Source organism: Bombina bombina, chromosome 2 (assembly GCF_027579735.1).
Source record: "Bombina bombina isolate aBomBom1 chromosome 2, aBomBom1.pri, whole genome shotgun sequence".
NCBI classification, from domain to species: Eukaryota; Metazoa; Chordata; class Amphibia; order Anura; family Bombinatoridae; genus Bombina; species Bombina bombina.
This window is the reverse complement of record NC_069500.1, coordinates 918,869,152-918,888,745: the sequence shown is the minus strand read 5'-3', so window position 1 is coordinate 918,888,745 and position 19,594 is coordinate 918,869,152. Positions and strand designations below refer to the sequence as shown.

General features: G+C 35.6%; 1 protein-coding gene across 1 annotated transcript in view; it reads right to left on the bottom strand.

Annotated features, from left to right (window-relative positions):
- Nucleotides 1-19,594, bottom strand: part of ADAMTS3 (ADAM metallopeptidase with thrombospondin type 1 motif 3) — a 357,608-nt gene that overhangs the window by 66,092 nt on the left and 271,922 nt on the right. Inside the window, exons 11-15 of the mRNA XM_053703328.1 lie at nt 18,413-18,526; nt 12,635-12,780; nt 8,589-8,764; nt 7,613-7,746; nt 7,208-7,331 (exon numbers count right to left, since the gene is read on the bottom strand). Coding sequence (XP_053559303.1) covers nt 7,208-7,331; nt 7,613-7,746; nt 8,589-8,764; nt 12,635-12,780; nt 18,413-18,526 — 694 coding nt within the window. The remainder of the gene's footprint in view (nt 1-7,207; nt 7,332-7,612; nt 7,747-8,588; nt 8,765-12,634; nt 12,781-18,412; nt 18,527-19,594) is intronic.

The window sequence follows — 19,594 nt, the reverse complement described above, 5'->3', positions numbered from 1 at the left end:
TCACATGCCTTTAAATCGGCACAGCATAAATTGAAGCCCCTGCGAGTGTTGGTGTGAAAAAACCATGTCTAGACCAGCAACCTAAGCATAGAGCAACCTTTTATCTTCTATGCAGCCTATGCCTTTATTTAGCATAGGAGCACACTACATTATATTGAAGGAGGCCCATGATGTGGCTGTGACTTGCTAAACAGCCCTGTGAGGTGCATTTAAAAAAAAAAAAAATGTTTTTCGGCTCAGAGGTGGTCTATGAAGGGGAATGGTGGCAGTTTTAGGGGCCAAAACCTAGGTGAAAAATACTTTTTGAAAAGGTGAGTACCCTATAGCCATCTTTCATGCAGAACATACTACATAATACTGTCCATTTAAAGTCAATATATAAATTGTATGTCCCTTTAATATGGATACATTTATATAAACAAATGCTATTAGAGTCACATATAATGGACCAGCAATAGTCAATGAAAATAACTGAGAAAAAAGTTATAGAGTTTAATGGATACTTGCAAATTTCATTTTCCAGCAACTTGAATTCTTTTTGACACCTCTTGCTTAATTGCTTTCCTGTTGAAAGAGGTTGATTACACGATTAAATGACTATACTGTATTGCCAGTACTGATGTTAATTAATAAAAGTTTGTGAAAATTTGATTTTTGATTCACAGGTTTTATTTACTGCAAGCCAACATAGCTTGAAAATTCCTAAATGTTTTGTCTTTACATCATTTTAACAACAGCTGATAACCAAATGTTGAATCACTTGAAAGTAATGCAGTAAAGCTGATTAGAAAATATCACATGAACGTATCCATGTAAAAAAAAAAAAAAAAAAAAAAAAAGATTATATTTTACCTCAAAATGTTCCCAGTAGCCAGATCCCACTGTAAAGGGTCTTTAAGCATAAGTGCAGGAATAGTCAATGTATTTCCCTCTTCAGTTTAAGGAAGTTTACTGTGATTTAATGAAATCATATCAGATCCCATTAAAGCAAAGTGTGAATTCAGCATTGATTAAGCTGATTGGGTGTTGTTGTTGAACATGACAGTAGCTGAAAAATAACTGTTCACAAAACACTTATTCTGGTGAGCTGAAGAAATTTAGCAGCAAGCTTACTCAACAAAGGGCCCTGTTTTGGCCCCAAAGGTAGCTTACTAGTAAGCAATATTAGCCATTTACATGTTGCTCTGTATAATGATTTTGAGGAAGATAGATAGGTAGATAGATATCTTCCTTTCTTGCATAGCGATGTTCATGTGATATTTTCTAGTACAGTTATACTGCATCACTTTAATGTCTTTTATCATATGAGTATCATGTCCCTTTATAGAAATAAAATCCATACAATACCCCAATTAGTCAATCCACATGTTAAAGCAACAGAAACCCCTCTTCCATTTTGTGGTTGCTTCTTAACCACAGTAGATGAAGATTTAAGACTTTCATAATGTTTTTTTTTTTTTAAATATTGAAATTAAACAGTAAAGTTTTCTTTTGTTTTTGTTTTTATAAACCTAGAAGAAAATAACTATGTTAAAAAATCAAAGATGGCATTGATCATATAAACATACATTATACGGCCAAAAGTATGTGGACACCTGACCATTACACCTATATGAGCTTGTTGGATATCCCATTACAAAACCATGGACATTTGTAAAGGCCACTCAAGTTCCTCTACACCAAACTCAACAAACCATCGACTAGATTACGAGTTGTGCGTTAGCCTTAAAAAGCAGCGTTGAGAGGTCCCAACGCTGCTTTTTTCCTAACGCTGGTATTACGAGTCTTGCAGGTACAGGTGTACCGCTCACTTTTTTGGTCAGACTCGAAAATACCGCAAATCCACTTACGTCAATTGCGTATCCTATATTTTCAATGGGACTTGCATAACGCCGGTATTACGAGTCTTCCAAAAAGTGAGCAGTACAGCCTCTCCTGTCAAGACTGATACTGCATTTAAAAGTCAGTAGTTAAGAGTTTTATGGGCTAACGCCGTAGTATAAAACTCTTAACTAAAGTGCTAAAAAGTACACTAACACCCATAAACTACCTATTAAACCCTAAACCAAGCCCCCCCCCCCCCCCACATCGCAAACAATAAAAAAAAAATTTAACCCCTAATCTGCTGAACCGGACATCGCCGTCACTATAAAAAATGTATCAACCCCTAAACCGCTGCACTCCCGCATCGCAAACACTAGTTACATTTTATTAACCCCTAATCTGCCGCCCCCAACGTCGCCGCAACTATATTAAACCCCTAAATCTAAGTCTAACCCTAACCCCCCCTAACTTAAATATAATTAAAAGAAATCTAAATAAATATACTTATCATTAACTAAATTATTCCTATTTAAAACTAAATACTTACCTATAAAATAAACCCTAATCTAGCTACAATATAACTAATAGTTACATTGTAGCTAGCTTAGGGTTTATTTTTATTTTACAGGCATCTTTGTATTTATTTTAACTAGGTAGAATAGTTATTAAATAGTTATTAACTATTTAATAGCTACCTAGTTAAAATAAATTCACATTTACCTGTAAAATAAATCCTAACCTAAATTACAATTATATCTAACACTACACTATAATTAAATACATTACCTAAACTAAATACAATTAAATACAATTTAATTTTTTTTTTATCTAAAGTACGAAAAAAACAAACACTAAATTACAGAAAATAATAAAATAATTACAAGTTTTTTAAACTAATTACACCTAATCTAATCCCCCTAATAAAATAAAAAAGCCCCCCAAAATAATAAAAAGCCCTACCCTATACTAAATTACAAATAGCCCTTAAAAGGGCCTTTTGCGAGGACCACTTCACCCGGCTTCGTTGCGAGGACCACTTCGCCCGGCTGGGTGAAGACTTCTCAAGGTAGGGTGATCTTCAAGGGGTTAGTGTTAAGGTTTTATTAAGGGGGCATTGGGTGGGTTTTAGAGTAGGGTTGGGTGTGTGGGTGGTGGGTTTTAATGTTGGGGGGTATTGTACTTTTTTTTACAGGTAATAGAGCTGATTACTTTGGGGCAATGCCCTGCAAAAGGCCCTTTTAAGGGCTATTTGTAATTTAGTATAGAGTAGGGCTTTTTATTATTTTGGGGGGCTTTTTTATTTTATTAGAGGGATTAGATTAGGTGTAATTAGTTTAAAAAACTTGTAATTATTTTATTATTTTCTGTAATTTAGTGTTTGTTTTTATCGTACTTTAGATAATTTTTTTAAATTGTATTTAATTGTATTTAGTTTAGGTAATTTATTTAATTATAGTGTAGTGTTAGATGTAATTGTAATTTAGGTTAGGATTTATTTTACAGGTAAATTTGAATTTATTTTAACTAGGTAGCTATTAAATAGTTAATAACTATTTAATAACTATTCTACCTAGTTAAAATAAATACAAAGTTGCCTGTAAAATAAAAATAATCCCTAAGCTAGCTACAATATAACTAATAGTTACATTGTAGCTAGCTTAGGGTTTATTTTATAGGTAAGTATTTAGTTTTAAATAGGAATAATTTAGTTAATTGTAGTTATTTTATTTAGATTTATTTAAATTAAATTTAAGTTAGGGGGGTTAGGGTTAGACTTAGATTTAGGGGTTAATAACTTTAATATAGTGGCAGCGACTTTGGGGGCGGCAGATTAGGGGTTAATAAGTGTAGGTAGGTTGCAGCGACATTGGGGGTGGCAGATTAGGGGTTAATAAGTATAATGTAGGTGTCGGCGATGTTGGGGGCGGCAGATTAGGGGTTCATAAGTATAATGTAGGTGGCGGCGGTGTCCGGAGTGGCAGATTAGGGGTTAATAATATAATGAAGGTGTCGGCGATGTCGGCGGCGGCAGATTAGGGGTTAATAAGTGTAAGATTAGGGGTGTTTAGACTCGGGGTTCATGTTAGGGTGTTAGGTGTAGACATAAAATGAATTTCCCCATAGGAATCAATGGGGCTGCGTTAGGAGCTTTACACTGCTTTTTTGCAGGTGTTAGGTTTTGCTCACCGCTACCGTAAGCAGGTGAGGTGAGATGTGGAGCAAAATTTTGCTCTTCGCTCACTTTTTTGCGGCTAACAACAGGTTTGTAAAAACCCGTAATACCAGCGTTGTCTGTAGGTGAGCGGTGAGCTGAAACTGCTCGTTAGCACCGCACAACATTACCAACAAAATTCGTAATCTAGGTGCATGTCTTTATGGAACTTGCTTTGTGCAAAGTGATGCTGGAATAGGAAGGGCCGTGTCAACTGGTTTAAATAAGTTTCAATTTTTGTGTTTTACTCTATTGCCTTCTCAAATGGTTGCCACAAAGTTGGAAGCACCTGAATGTCTAAAATGGCTTTGTATCCAGTTGCATTAAGATGGCCCTTTACTGGAACTAAGGGCCTAGCCCTATTCCTGAAAAACAACCCCAGTCCAGTATCCCTCTTCCACCAAACTTTACAGTAAGCACTATGCATTCCAGTAGGTGGCATTCTCCTGGCATCCACCACACCCAGTGTGATTCATCACTCCCGATAACACGTTTCCACAGCTCCAGAGTCCAGTGATAGCGTCCTATATACCACTCCATCCAACTATTGGCATTTTGCATGTTGATGTGAGGCTTGTGTACAGAAGCTCAGCCATTGAAACCCATTTCTTAAAACTCTTGATGCACAGTTCTGGTGCTGATGTAGCTTTCAGAGACAGAATGGAACTCTGGAATGAGTGATGCAACAGATGATAGGCAATTTTACATGCTACGCACTTCAGCAGTCAGCAGCCCCTCTCGGTTAGAGAGGCTGGGCTATTGTTGCTCCTAGACACTTACGCTTCCCAATAATAGTATTTTCAGTTGACCAGGGCAGATCTAGTAGGGCAGAAATTAAACAAACTAACTTGTGGCAATGGTGGCATCCTATTGCATTGCCATGTTTGAAGTCACTGAGCTCGTTAGTATGATCCAATGTATTGCCAATGTTTGTTCATGGCTATGTGCTGAATTGTATGCACATGTTAGCAATAGGTGTAGCTGAAACAACTGAACAATAATTAGTGGGGGTATCCACATACTTTTGGCCATATAGTGTATTTTGTTAGATACATTTGTTTTCCTTTAATTAAGAAGACTTGAAATATGGCTATAAATATTTAAAAACAAAATGTATGCTTACCTGATAAATTAATTTGCTTCATGGTGGTTAGAAGCCCACAAGCCATTACTCCTGGGATTTAACTCCTGGCCACTAGGAGGAGGCAAAGATTCCCAAATCTCTAAGAGTACTTAATCCCTCCCAGCACTCTGGTATGCTAGTTTTACATATAGCCAAGCAAGGAGAAGTAGAAAGGTAGAAATGGACAAAGTAGGGAAAATGAAGTACAAACTTCCGCCATAAATTTAGAAAAAATGGGCAGGTCTCGTGGACTCTTACCGCCAAGAAATACAAGCCTTATATAGTCTCTATACAAGTAATCAAGATAACATATCTACTAAAGTCTTGTGTGAAGTGGCAATGTTTGTAACATTAAATGTCCTCTGGCTATTATGTTACATGAGAGATGCACCTGCTAATAGCCTGTGGGTTATGTGAGTGCAAATGTTGAAACAGTCTTACCTGACAGGCACCCACTCCATTGAGCTTACCAGCCACAAAACAAACTGCTGTCAGTACATAGCTCATCCAGTGCTGAGTACATTACAGCAGAGGAATTTAGTGAGAAGTATATCGACAACCAAGCAGGAGGAGGCAATGGACCTGTCCTTGTGACAGCTGTGGCAGGCTTGTGACTAACTCCTTCACTCAAAGTAATTTTCTCACTCCCCCATACTCCAATCTCCCCTCTGTTTCTCAATAGCAGCTCTCTGAGGGGAAAAACCGGCCTCAAATCAGTCGTAGAACCCCTCTCAACAAAGAAAGCTGGAGCACCTCAATTCTTCACCAACCTCCTGTAAGGCAAAGATTAAAACTGGCATACCAGAGAAGTGGGGGGGGGGGTTAAGTACTGTTAGAGATTTTGAAATCTATGCCTCTCCTAGTTGACAGGAGTTGAATCCCAGAAGTAATGGCTCATAGACTCATTACCTTATGGAGCAAACAGGCATTATTATTTTTTTTGATTCACAACTTTTTTTTGTTTTGAAAAATCAATGGAGAACTTTTAAAATTCATGAGACAGTCTTGATTTAATTTACATTACATTCCCATGGCACCATAGGAGCTACTTTAATGTTATACAATTAAATAAAATGAAATTTATAAATAATATTTTAAACAGTCATTGAAAACCTTTAAGATTAAGAAAATGTGTGCATAAAGGGACATGAAACTCAAAAAGTTAATTTCATGATTTAGACAGCGCATACAATTTTAAACAACTTTCCAATGTACTTCTATTATTGAATGTGGTTCATTCTCTTGTTATTCTTTGATGAATGGTTTATCTAGGAAAGCTGAGGAGCAGCAAAGAACCTAGGTTCTAGCTTCTGATTGGTGGCTGCATATATATATATATATATACTGATTGTCATTGACTCCCCCATTTGTTCAGTTAGAAACCAGTAGTGCATTGCTGCTCCTTCAACAAATGATACCAAGAGAATTAAACAAATTTGATAATAGAAGTAAATTGGAAAGTTGTTTAAAATGGTATGTTCTACCTAAATTATGAAAGACAAATTTTGGGTTTCATGTCCCTTTAAAGAAAAGTACCAATCAATTTGGGATCTTTTAACATCAGCCAAGAAGATCCTTGCAGAAAATCACAGTTTTAAGCAGTTTCTAATTAAATATTAACCAAATAGATTAATGTTGTGCATTACTATAGTCAGTAAATGTCTTTTGTTCTTTTTATACACCTATATGAGCAAAAAATACAACCTTTTAGAAATAATTGTATTTATGTGAACTTCTGAAAATAAAGATAAAACTCTCCTTGTGATGTTTTTCAAAGCTGTAGAATAGATAGATAGAATCACACAGGCATCTTTATCACATTTGCTTAAATTCCATAGAATAACATTCCAATTGGAGAAGTTTGGGTGGATATAAATTAATATAGGCTAAATATAAATGCATATAAACAGAAAAAATACATTTTTTGAAATACATTTTTGGTGTATAAAAATCTTAAAACATTTAAAAATGTATTTTTTTCTGTTACGACGTTATATTCAAACAGATGCGAATATTCATCACAAACAAAAGCTGCAGCATGTTATTACCAGTTTTTTTCGGAGTCCTTGTGAATGTTCCCTTCACAGTACGACAGTGAGAATTATCCCCACCACATACTCCACACTTATCTTCCAATTTATTTGAGCCAATTTCCTTGTCACAGCCAACTTTCTGAAAAAAAAAAGCAATAATTTTGTTAATTTCTTTTACAAAGCTGTCAAAACAAAATGAATAGCATATGTCCCACTAGGCAATGATAAAAAAAAATCACATATAAACAGCTGACTGCATTACGATGATATCAGCATTTTTAAAAACAAAATCCAAAGGCAAATTTACTGATTTAAATTAAAAATATATAGTAAATTTGAGCAAGGACACAAAATAAAAGGCACACTGGATATATTTGCTTGTGAACTGTATCATGTTCAGTTACATGGCAGATAACTTACAACACATTCTCCTCTCACGCAAATGCTGTATGGGTCTTTGTAGGAACAGCGGGTTCCATCGTGAGCTAACTGCTTCATTGATGCAATGGCTCCAGTTTCTTTAGACTGACAGTAAAGGTGACATCTTTTACCAGCTGTTTGATAAAAATAAATGAAAAATAAATAAATTGATATAATTAAGCATTGTGTAGTCAACTTATTTAACCATGTGATCATTTCTTAAAATATTGTAAATGAATAGAAGCCATAGACAGATATTGGGGAACTGTAAAAAATATGACTAAATACAGAGAGCAAATCCTATATACTATTATGTGAATCAATTATTCTTTATTAATTGATTAAACAATATAATATTATATGGCTCTCTCCCTGTAAGTTGCTTGTATTTGTAAGCCATTAACTTAATTCATATGTCTCAAACGTCCCAGATCCTATGAAGTTGTTTAGTTGAGAGGACTGACAGCTGTTACTCCAACAGTTTGTCTCCGCTCATGACTAGTTCTGACTCCGCCCACTCCCATCCACAACATGCACCCTCCACAACACACCTATAGCACTGCTCCTTCTGATGTGGCTCCACCCACAAAAACTGGTAGGCTACTGCCCACAAATCGCCCTAATCTCTCCTGGAAAAGTGAACTTTTAAAGTATTCTCTAGATTGAAGAAGAATAGAATCACGTTTCCAGTCTTACTATTCACATGTTATACCTATTCTAGTATTATTTAATAACTAATGGAAAATGAGTGGGCTTTTAAGTAAAATGCTTCTTAGAAGAAAGCAAGGACTGGAATAGCTTTAAAAATTAAGCTAAAAATCCAGAGATTAATACAATATTTGTTTTCCATTGGAAATGTATAAGGGTTTCAGGGCAAGATACAGAGAATTGAATAATGACTTTAAAGCCTGATGTTTGAATCTTAGATTTGTAACCATGACTATTAAATCAAGAAATGCAGTTTGTCAATTCTCACCATCAGGATGTTCATAGGGCAGCCAATGATGCTTTGAATTTTGGTACTCAAACTGGGAATTGCGCTGCTGACATTGTTGAGCTCTGAAGTCTTCAAAGTGCTTAGGACATTCTTCAGTGTTACACAGCTGATATTCATAATTCAAACCTGTACAGTCTTGACCGCCATTGACTGGCCTAAGAAAACAGACATTTTTTCATCAATACAAATATACTGAAATAAAGTGAACATTTTGGGAACATTTTAAAACATAGTAAGATGTAAACTATATCGGCTAAATTACGCGTTTTGCGCTGAAAAATTGGCCATTGCGCATGGAATGGCTGGTAACGCATATTACGAGTTGCGGCGGAATAGCTATACCGCAAACATTTTAGCCTGTAACGCAACGTCCATGCCGCACTCAAAAAATGACATTTCAGCGCTGTATTTTCCATAGCGTCGCTGGTAATTTAGGGGTTAACAAGTCGAGATTGGCTCCTCCAAATAAGACAAATGGTAGGTGGAGATTGGCTATATAAAAATAATTGCAACAAATAAGGTGTTATTTTGCTTTTAAAATGAGTTAAAGTAAAGCAGTGTTTCTTAACTCCAGTCCTCAAGTTCCCCTAACAGGCCAGAGTTTCATGATATCTTCACGAGAGCCAGTGATGTGCAGTGAGATCAGAGGCTGGTGAGGCACTAGATATGATACACCGGAGAAACACATGTACAGAGGGCCGCAAGTACCCCCAACAGGGCAGGTTTAAATGATAGCTGAACCAGTGCACAGGTGACATAATCAGGTGATGGGTGAGAGCAAGTTAGTAACCACTGAGTTACCGATCAGCTGATTACTTCACCTGTGCACTGATTCAGCTATAATGAAAACCTGGCCTGTTGGGGTTACTTGAGGACCATTGTTGAGAAACACTGCACTAAATCACCAGCTCATGGGAAATGTATTGATTACCTGGAGAATAAAGCACACATACTCTGCTCACTGACACCCACACACACTCTGCTCACATACACACTAACACAATTCTGTGGCAAAGTGCCAGTTACTAAGCAATTATAATGATACACAATCTCTTCTCTACTCACTACTGTATTGTAAAAATATAAATAATTTACCATACAAGTTTTACACAAAGGACAAGTTATCAATACTGCCAACACAGCTGCTGCAATATGGTGTTCAAGAAACGCACGTGCACATCCCACTTAGGTATGCTCTTCAACAAAGGACACCAACGGATACCAAAAGAATGAAGTACATAATAATAAAAGTAAAATAGAAAGTTTATTTATTTATTTATTTTTGTGCAAGTTCTATCTGAATGATGGAAATGTAATTATGACTTTCATGTTCCTTTCAAAAACGAATTTGATTTGCTGACATGTGGCCAGTAACAGTTGATGCTAATTCTCAAAATAAAAATAACTAGAAAAGTCTATTAAAATAGCATGCTCTACCTCAATCATGAAAGTTTAATTTTAAATGTCTCCCTTGACTATGTGTTTAATCAGTTACTTTACAGTGGCATTATTTCTAAAAACATTTAACTGCAATAATTACATATATTTTTTAAATTAGTCATTATCTCCTTTTTATTAATATAAACTTGTATAAAAGCAGCACATATTAAAAACACAATGCAACAGCTTTCAATTGATTTGTGAATTACAAGTTAACAGCAGTCTTTAAATAAATGGAGACACAGAGAAAAAGAAAAATAGATACTGCATCCTCTGACTGAACAGACATAACATATATGGAGTTTTTACCTAATTAAATCAAATAACCATGAAAAAGGGAGGCTTAGCAATATTCAATGTCAAAAACTTTAATTTAAATAATGTGGACACTGCACACTTCACTTCAAACTCTGGGTTTTAAATTATGGATTTAAATTTGAATTGACCCTTTGACTTCTTGTCAGTATTGGGTTATGCTCACTTACTGTCCCCCCTGTTAATGAGCTGTATCTGAACACAATTTGTGAATCACAAGAGATGTAGAATACTACTTTATTCTTCGGCTTGGTGTCATCTGTTCTTAGGTTACCTCAGCTTCCAGTTGTGTCACATGACCCTGCTCACTGCATCCTCCTTCTGATTAATCTATATATCCTTCACTTGCTAGGAGGCATCAAGAGGGGTGCCTCCTATTGGTCCCATTTTGCTGCTACTATATTGACAGAACACAGGTGGCGCTGCAGCACAGCTTTTCCTTTGACTCATGTACTGCAATGGAGAGAAGCGTTCCTGTACCTGCCTCTCCATAGCATTACATGGGGGGAAAATATATATATTTTTTTTACTTTTTTTTTGTTTTGTTTTAATTAAAATTTAATTAAGCTTTGGCCACATATGGCAGGGTAGGTACTGCCTCCCCTGCCTCCTATGAGTGCACGTCCCTGACTAGAGCACAGGTGAAATAATCAGCTGATGGGTGAGATCAGATCAGTAACCATGGTTAATGATCAGCAGATTATTTCCCCTGTGCTCTAATTAGGATATCTTGAAACCCTGGCCTACTTGAGGACTGGCGTTGAGAAACACATGGAGAAAACAACGGCAGCATTACAGGTAATTATATCAGTTCTTTAACTTGCACATTTTTTTGGGATGCAAAGATAAATGCATTCATTGTCATTCTCAATAACTATAACATAAATGAGAATAGATAGATTGAAAAATTAGTATTTTGATGCCCCTGCTCTAAAGTTGAGGATTTTGATTAATCATTATGGTGATTTATATAGCTGTAAATAAAAGCCTTGAATATCAGTCAGTTGTATTAGCACTATGCAGCTTTATATAACTGTGTTCTGTACTTGTATGTTTATGTCTAAATCAACGATTATACTATGTGGGTAATCTTAAAATATTTGTGTTGACAAATCTGTCTCTGCTATTTATAGCAACATGTAATTTATAAACAAGCTAAGAAGGATTTAAGGACACATATACTAAATATACATTTTTATATTGCCTTGCTTCAAAGGTTTAGCACCCTGGATAGCGCTTGCTTATTGGTGGCTACAGTTAGTAAACCAATATGCAAGCATAACCCAGGTTCTAAACAAAAAATGGGCCGGCTCTTAAGTTTTTACATTCCTGCTTTTTAAATAAAGATAGCAAGAGAACGAAGAAAAATTTATACTAGGAGTAAATTCGAAAGTTGCTTAAAATTGCATGCTCTATCTGAACCATTAAAGAAAAAATTTGGGTTTAGTGTCCCTTTAAACGTTCGTGATTCAAACATGCAATTTTAAATCATTAAATTTGCTTCATTATCTTTATCCTTTGTTGAACGAGAAGCAATGCATTACTATGAGCTAGCTGAATACATCAATGACAAGAGCATACACGTACAGCTCCCAGTAATGCATTGCTGCTTCTGAGCCTTCCAAAGAATACTTTTAAACAAAGGATAGCAAGAGGGCAAAGTACATTTAGTAGTAGAAGTCAAGTCTCTTAAAATTGTATGCTCTGAGCCACAAACATTTAATTTTGACTCTACTGTCCCTTTAAATAAATTGGCTGCTGGCAATTATGCTGTGGAAAATATTTATCTTTAATAGTTTTATGGTTGGCTGTGCCAAAATGTCAAACCTCCATTATTTTTCTTCTATTTCAGGAGCTGAAGGTTTGACTGATTATTGGGCTGTAATATAATGATTTTATCAACACCAATCAACAATGCTATAACTTTAGTATGGTTGAATTATTGTGTGGCTACGAGTATAAGCCACTACCTAACTGGATTGAATTTGTCCCTTGTGTGATTGATAAACAGCGGCAATTGTTCTGGAAAATATTAGAAATAAATACAACAATCAATGCAATAAAAAAAGATAGAGACCTATGTATAATAGAGGGACACAGAGGCGGCTATGGGAATTACACAAAATGCAGCTAAAGAAACAGAGAGAAACATACAGTGAAACAACACTGAAACAATCTTTTTTTTTCCATTATGCAGAAACATATTTTAGGTAACAGTGGAATGATTTGTACTTAATATGTGACACACACAGTAAAACAATGAGGCTTACATTGGGTTATTGCATTGACGTGTTCTGAATCGCACACCAGTACCACAAGTCCTTGAACAAGAGCCAAATTTAGTCCATGATCCCCAGTTGCCATCTTGCTTTACTTGGTTAGTGGTCTTCCACATGCAGTGACCCTTGTAGCACCACTAAATACGAGATGAAAATCAGATACAATAGTAGCCATGGCAACATAAACTATTTGCAATTATAGTACAGTAAGAGTCAACATTAAACTTTCATAATTCAGATAGAGCACTGGTTTTCAAATATGTCCTCAGGCTTCCCTAATAGGCCAGATTTTCAGGATTATCTTGGGTTAGAGCAGATAAAATAACCATGGTTACTAATCAGCTGATTATTTCACCTGTGCTCTCTGAGATAAAGTAGGCAATATTTACCAACTTTCCAATTATCTTCTATTATCTAACCTACTTCTTTCTCTTGGTATTCTTTGTTAAAAAAAAAAAAAAAACATACCTAAGTAGGCACAGGAGCTGCTGGGAATTAGCTGCTGATTGGTGGCAGCACATATATGCCTCTTGTCCTTAGCTCACATGATGTGTTTCGCTAGCTTCTAGTAGTGCATTGCTGCTCCCCCAACAAAGAATACCAAGAGAATGAAGCAAATTTGATAACAGAATTAAATTGGAAAGTATAAAATTGTACGCTATATCTGAATCATCAAAGGAACATTTGGGGTTTATTGTCCCTTTAAGTTTTAGGACACAGAACAACACTTAGGGGCCTATCTATCAAGCTCCGAAAAGGAGCATGACGGCCTGTGTTTCTGGCGAGTCTTCAGGCTCGCCAGAAACAGCAGTTATGAAGCAGCGGTCTAAAGACTGCTGCTCCATAACCCTGTCTGCCTACTCTGAGCAGGCGGACAGGAATCGCCAGAAATCAACCCGATCGAGTACGATCGGGTTGATTGACACCCGCCTGCTGGCGGTCAATTGGCCGCGAGTCTGCAGGGGGCGGCGTTGCACCAGCAGCTCTTGTGAGCTGCTGGTGCAATGCTGAATTCGGAGAGCGTATTGCTCTCCGCATTCAGCGAGGTCTTGCGGACCTGATCCGCAGTGTCGGATCAGGTCCGCAAGACCTTTCTTAAATAGGGGCCTTAGTGAGGATTGCAAATAGAGACCTCTTGGCATCGTACGACATAAAACATTGTGTATTGAAGTACAATACATTTTGGTTTTATATGAGTAATAGATTACAAATGGTCAGATGGTAAAATGAATATTTTCATTAACATTTGTTCTGACATTCAAATATTTGCAAAAGAAAAAGCAAGTTGAATCGTTTGCATTACACTCAAGTCTGCCCTGTTCGACTATTTATTGTCACAATCATTATTGCACATATTTTTGTTATCCAATACAGCAATATTTGGAAATATTTAAGAGCTTAGCAGATAACCAAAATCAATGGGTTATGTAAACGATAAAAAAAAATCATCTTTGCTTGAGACGATATATGTCTCATGGACAGCCATAAGCTATGGATTAGAGAATTATTATTATGGATTGGTCAAAAATTAGACTGCTTGGCAAGACAATGGTTTGCTACTTGCCCTTAAAGTTTACTACTTGAAAAATCTTTTTTGGTGAGTGCTACTCGGATGAACCAAGATAACTGGAAATTAAATCATGTCAAAATATTAATAACTTGCCTCACGTTCCTACCCAACATTCACCACTGAAGATGGCCCATTTAAGTGGGCCTCAGAGAAAATTCCACCTGAAACCCCACCTTTTTAGGGCTTATAAGACCCTTCCTCTTCCTGCCACTGAGCATATTTCTTATAAAGCAGAAAGACAAAAATGGAAAAAAACTTGGTGAGTTGGGACATGAGCCAAGCTGCAGAAATTTCAGCATGTATGACTTAATTTCCAGTAATTTTTACTCATTCTAACAGCTTTTACCAATGAAGACTTTCCAGGCAGTAAAATCTAAGGAGGGACAGAATATAGAAAACAGAGGTTAAGTAGGTTAAAAATGAATTTAAAAAAATAAAATCAACTGCAAAAAGAAAGAAACTTTTATCCAAATCGCACGTCAGCTGAGACATGCATATTCAATTTTTAATATGTTAGAAGTCCACACTGCTACTTTAACATAATACCTCAAGAGAAATATTGGCTTTAGCTGCCCAACATGTAGAAAGTGATCTTGTAAAATCAGCTCACATAGTTCCCTCAACTCCTAGTTTAAATTGTAGATATAACTGGTTATACAGCCTTTGTGAGGACCATGAGGAATAGGCTGAAAGCAGTAACTTAAAGTGAAAGTAAATCCTAGTGTTTTACAAACGCTAGGATTTACTATTGAAACAAATATAGGGCACTTATTCATTCATTAAGTATAAGATACTTCATGTAGAAAGCTCCTTTATTTGATTCAACTGATCACCGCTCTTAGCTCCTACAGCAGCGCATGGCTAAAAAAAAATTTGGCTAAGAGGTGACGTTTTTACCTCTTAGCCAATAGCTGTGCGGTAAATCCGGCTCCCATGGGCGCCAAGACAGATTTACCGCACGGCTATTGGCTAAGAGGTGAAAACGTCACCTCTTAGCCAAAAAAATTTTTAGTCGTGGGCTGCTGTAGGAGCTAAGAGCGGCGATCGGGTTAAATCAAATAAAGGAGCTTTCTACATGAAGTATCTTATACTTCATGAATGAAAGTGCCCTTTAATTGCTTCAATAGTAAATCCTAGCGTTTGTAAAACACTAGGATTTACTTTCACTTTAATCGGAGGCTGTATTGACTGAGCCATTAGTTTCAATGGGTGAGCTCGCCCCAAGTGCTGTTGTTTTTGGGGAAAAGACAAACATTAGAGTGCTGTGCACAGTGCTTGCCACAAAGTAACAAGCACTCAAGCCCTTTGGAGTCCTTTCCACTCAAATAACTCAAAACATGAAAAATTATTTTTATTCAATTTTGATATTTTATAATGTGTTTTACTGTTTACTTACGGTGTGTATTTTGCATTACAATGTTCTTCCACAAAAATGTATTATTTATATATATATTTAAAAATAAAAATAAAAAAATTTTGTATGTGAAGAACATTAGAATGTAAAATACTCATAATTAGGAGGTGTTGGGTTAGCACGTGAGCGATAAGTGTTAGGTTTTTAACAGAGCACTACATTAAAGTATATGGGGGGAAGAAGTTAACATGGTTGCAATATCCAAAGGCCTGAAGTTAGCGTGAATAATTTACTTTAACTTGTAAAGCACACGCTAACCTGCCTGCGTTAAAAGTTTATTTCCAGTGTTGTTTGCTCGAAAGCAAAGAATTTATTTAGCACTTGTAATCTCTATGTCCCTCTATGTGGCTGATTTACCAACTGCCTGGTGCTGATAAAGCTGATTAACATGTATAACCATTCTTTAAATTAAAAAAAGCAACATAAAATGTAATAATAAAATACTCATTATTATAAAACAAAAATAAATGTTGGAAACAATATTTTTAAACATCTACAAAGGGTGAAATGACATTACATACAGTAGAATTGGATAATCAGCATTTGCATACTAAAAAGATAATACAATAACACTTAGTTAATTTCAAATGAGCAGTAGATTTATTTCTTTTTTACAATTTTCAAAATTTCCTTCCATTTCCCTGCCCCTTTATAATTTGATAGCCATTAGCAATTTATATATATATATATATATATATATATATATATATATATATATATATATAGTCCCATAGATGAGCACTCTCACTTCCAAATTCAGCTGCCAGGGTGCTAGTGGATAGTAGATAATGGTAGCAAAAACTTGCACTCACTGGTCTTTTCAAACATCAAACATTTATTGTAACGTTTCGGAGACAGAGTATCCCCTTCCTCAGACAAAAGTGAAATGGCAATACATGCAGTATAAAAAGGCAAACAAAGTGGTAACCTCTCCCCCGAATTAAGACAAAAAAAATGCCAAAATTGTAGTCAGGACAACCACATAAACCATAGTGACAGTGTTGTTATTCAAAGCAACTTTATCTGGAAAAAATCATTCCTGAAGCTGTCAAGTGGTTAAATATTAAAGTGCAAAACACTATATAAATGTGAAAACTAAACCTAAACAAATCCAACTTATATGGAATCCTAAAGTTATTATTTACATATATTAGAAGTAATATCGCAAGCATATCCCATTCTAAACTACTCAATCAGGGAGAGGTGGATAATAGGGAGATAGGTTATTATCCACCTCTCCCTGATTGAGTAGTTGAGGAATGAATTTTTCCAGATAAAGTTGCTTTGAATAACAACACTGTCACTATGGTTTATGTGGTTGTCATGACTACAATTTTGGCGTTTTTTTTGTCTTAATTGGGGGGAGGGGTTACCACCTTGTTTGCCTTTTTATACTGCATGTACTGCCATTTCACTTTTGTCTGAGGAAGGGGATACTCTGTCTCTGAAACGTTACAATAAATGTTTGGTGTTTGAAAAGACCAGTGAGTGCAAGTTTTTGCTACCATTATATAAATATATATATATATATATATATATATATATATACATGATCAGTAGGAGCTGCTGCTCATAATGGAAGTAAACATTTTTTTTTAAAATTGTATCCTCTCTGAATTATGAAACTTTAGTTCGGAATTTAGTGTCCCTTTAAAACCATGCACCAAGTCTAGTTCTACTTAGGAGTGGCAATGAACTGCATCTCCTGAGCACAACTATCTGCAAAATGTAACTGTTCCTCCAATGTTGCACACATCAAATTTATTACAGCCTCTTATGACAATATTTTAAGGTCCCTTTAATGCAGTTGTACACTAAACAATACACATAAGAAGCTGCAACATTGTCACCTAGATATGTAGCTATAAACTGGTAGACAGTAGTCATTTTTATACATTTCTCTTTGTGCTCTCTGTTAGTTTCCATTATTTAAAACATCTGCAAAATCAATAACCCAAATAGTTGCTTCATTTAGTTAATGTAAGTAGATAGGAATCCATGTAAAACAAACCTAATATAAATGTGATGTGTTGTATAATTAATCCTTGTAAAAATAAGAATATCCATATAGTTAATACCAATAAAAAATATCATACTATCTTGGCAGAAAACATTCAAATAAACCAGAAATGAGGCTTTCTTTGGCAGATTGTCTGTGCATATTCTGCCACCGGCATTATGTCATCTTATTTTAAGATTTGTTATTTTGGAATAGTGTCTCAAAAGTTTGATTGGCTACATAGAACAGCACTTTCACTTCAACAAATGTTAACTAATTTTAACAGTTTTATTATTATCGTTTATTATTACCATTAATTTGTAAAGTGTCACCAAATTCTATAGTATTATAAAAATATAAAAGGTTTGGACAAGCAATTAGATCTAGTATCATCAACCAAAAGAAGCAAATTATTTAACCAATGGTTAAATATTTTCACTTAAAGGGATACTGAACCCAAATTTTTTTCCCCATGATTCAGATAGAGCATGCAATTTTAAGCAACTTTCTAATTTACTCCTATTATAAATTTTTCTTTGTTCTCTTGGTATCTTTATTTGAGCTTACGAGTCGGCCCATCTTTGATTTAGCACCTGGGTAGTGCTTGCTGATTGGTGGCTATCTGAATCATGAAAGAAAACATTTGGGTTCAGTATCCCTTTAAGCTTTACAATAACACATGTAAGTGAAAGTGATAATAGATTTAGTATGGAATATCTAACATTTGAATCTACAATTTTCAGCAAACCATCTATTAAATGCTCAGACATGTCCACTAGAACTTACTTTTCCTGGAGCACATTCTGTCCCATCAAGAGGAGGGCCCTTTTTGGTCTTGCAGAAATATGGGTTATCGGGATGGCTGCACCATAACTGCTTACATGGATCAAAGGTACGGAACTGTAAAAGCAACTACAAGTTATACACTGTACAAAATAGCAATATAAGCACATCTATAACAACACAATGATATATATTTAAAGCCATGGTAAACTAACAATTTTCTTTTTAATAACCCCCAGGCCACCTCCATGTTAAAAAAAAAATCTTATTTTGACAGGCGGGTGAGCAGCCAATAGCAAAGCGCACCACCTGCACTATGTATTTCTATAGTAGTGCGCTCTCACGCTACTGCTTGTTCATCTAATTGGATCTCAGTTACAACTGCACATTTGGGCATCTGGGGAGGTATTAAAACAACAAATGTAAAATAAGTTTTGCATGGAAAGACAGTGATTTTAACCTTTATTATTCACTTAAAGTGAATATAAATTTTGATGCTAAAGTGCCCGTTTTTTTAAAAATTCGATTAAAAACAGGGGCACTTTAATTCATCAAAATGTACATTTCACTCGTTGTGAAGAAATACTTACCTTTTAAACTTGACAGCAGCTCCAGCTTCCTCCGGTCGTTGCAAGCCATTTCTGATGTCAGAAATGATGGATAGGTCATCCTCCAATCACGGCTTCCCCCCCGGGGGAATCGGTGTCTGATTCAACGCCGAGATTGGAGGAAGCCGGATTCCTCATTTTAGACCCAGGAAGAGGCTTTGCGACGGGTGGATGAAGCTGGAGCTGCTGTCAAGATTAACAGGTAAGTTTTTTTTTTCACAACAGGAGTGAAATGTAAATTTTGATGACTTAAAGTGCCCCTGTTTTTAATAAAAAATTTAAAAACCGGGCACTTTAGCATCAAAATTTACTTTCACTTTAACGTGATGATTACAAACTTGGGAAAAAATACATTATTTTAAGTTTACCATCAATTTAAAGGGATATAAAATTTTAAAAAAATTTATTTTGTGATGGGACAGAGAATACCATATTAAAAAAAAGTTTCCAATTTACTTCTATTATCAAATTTGCGTCATTCCCCTGATATTCTGTGTTGTAGAGATACCTAGGTAGGCATATGGAGCATTACATGACAGGAAATAGTGCTGCTATCTAGTGCTTTTGCAAATGGATA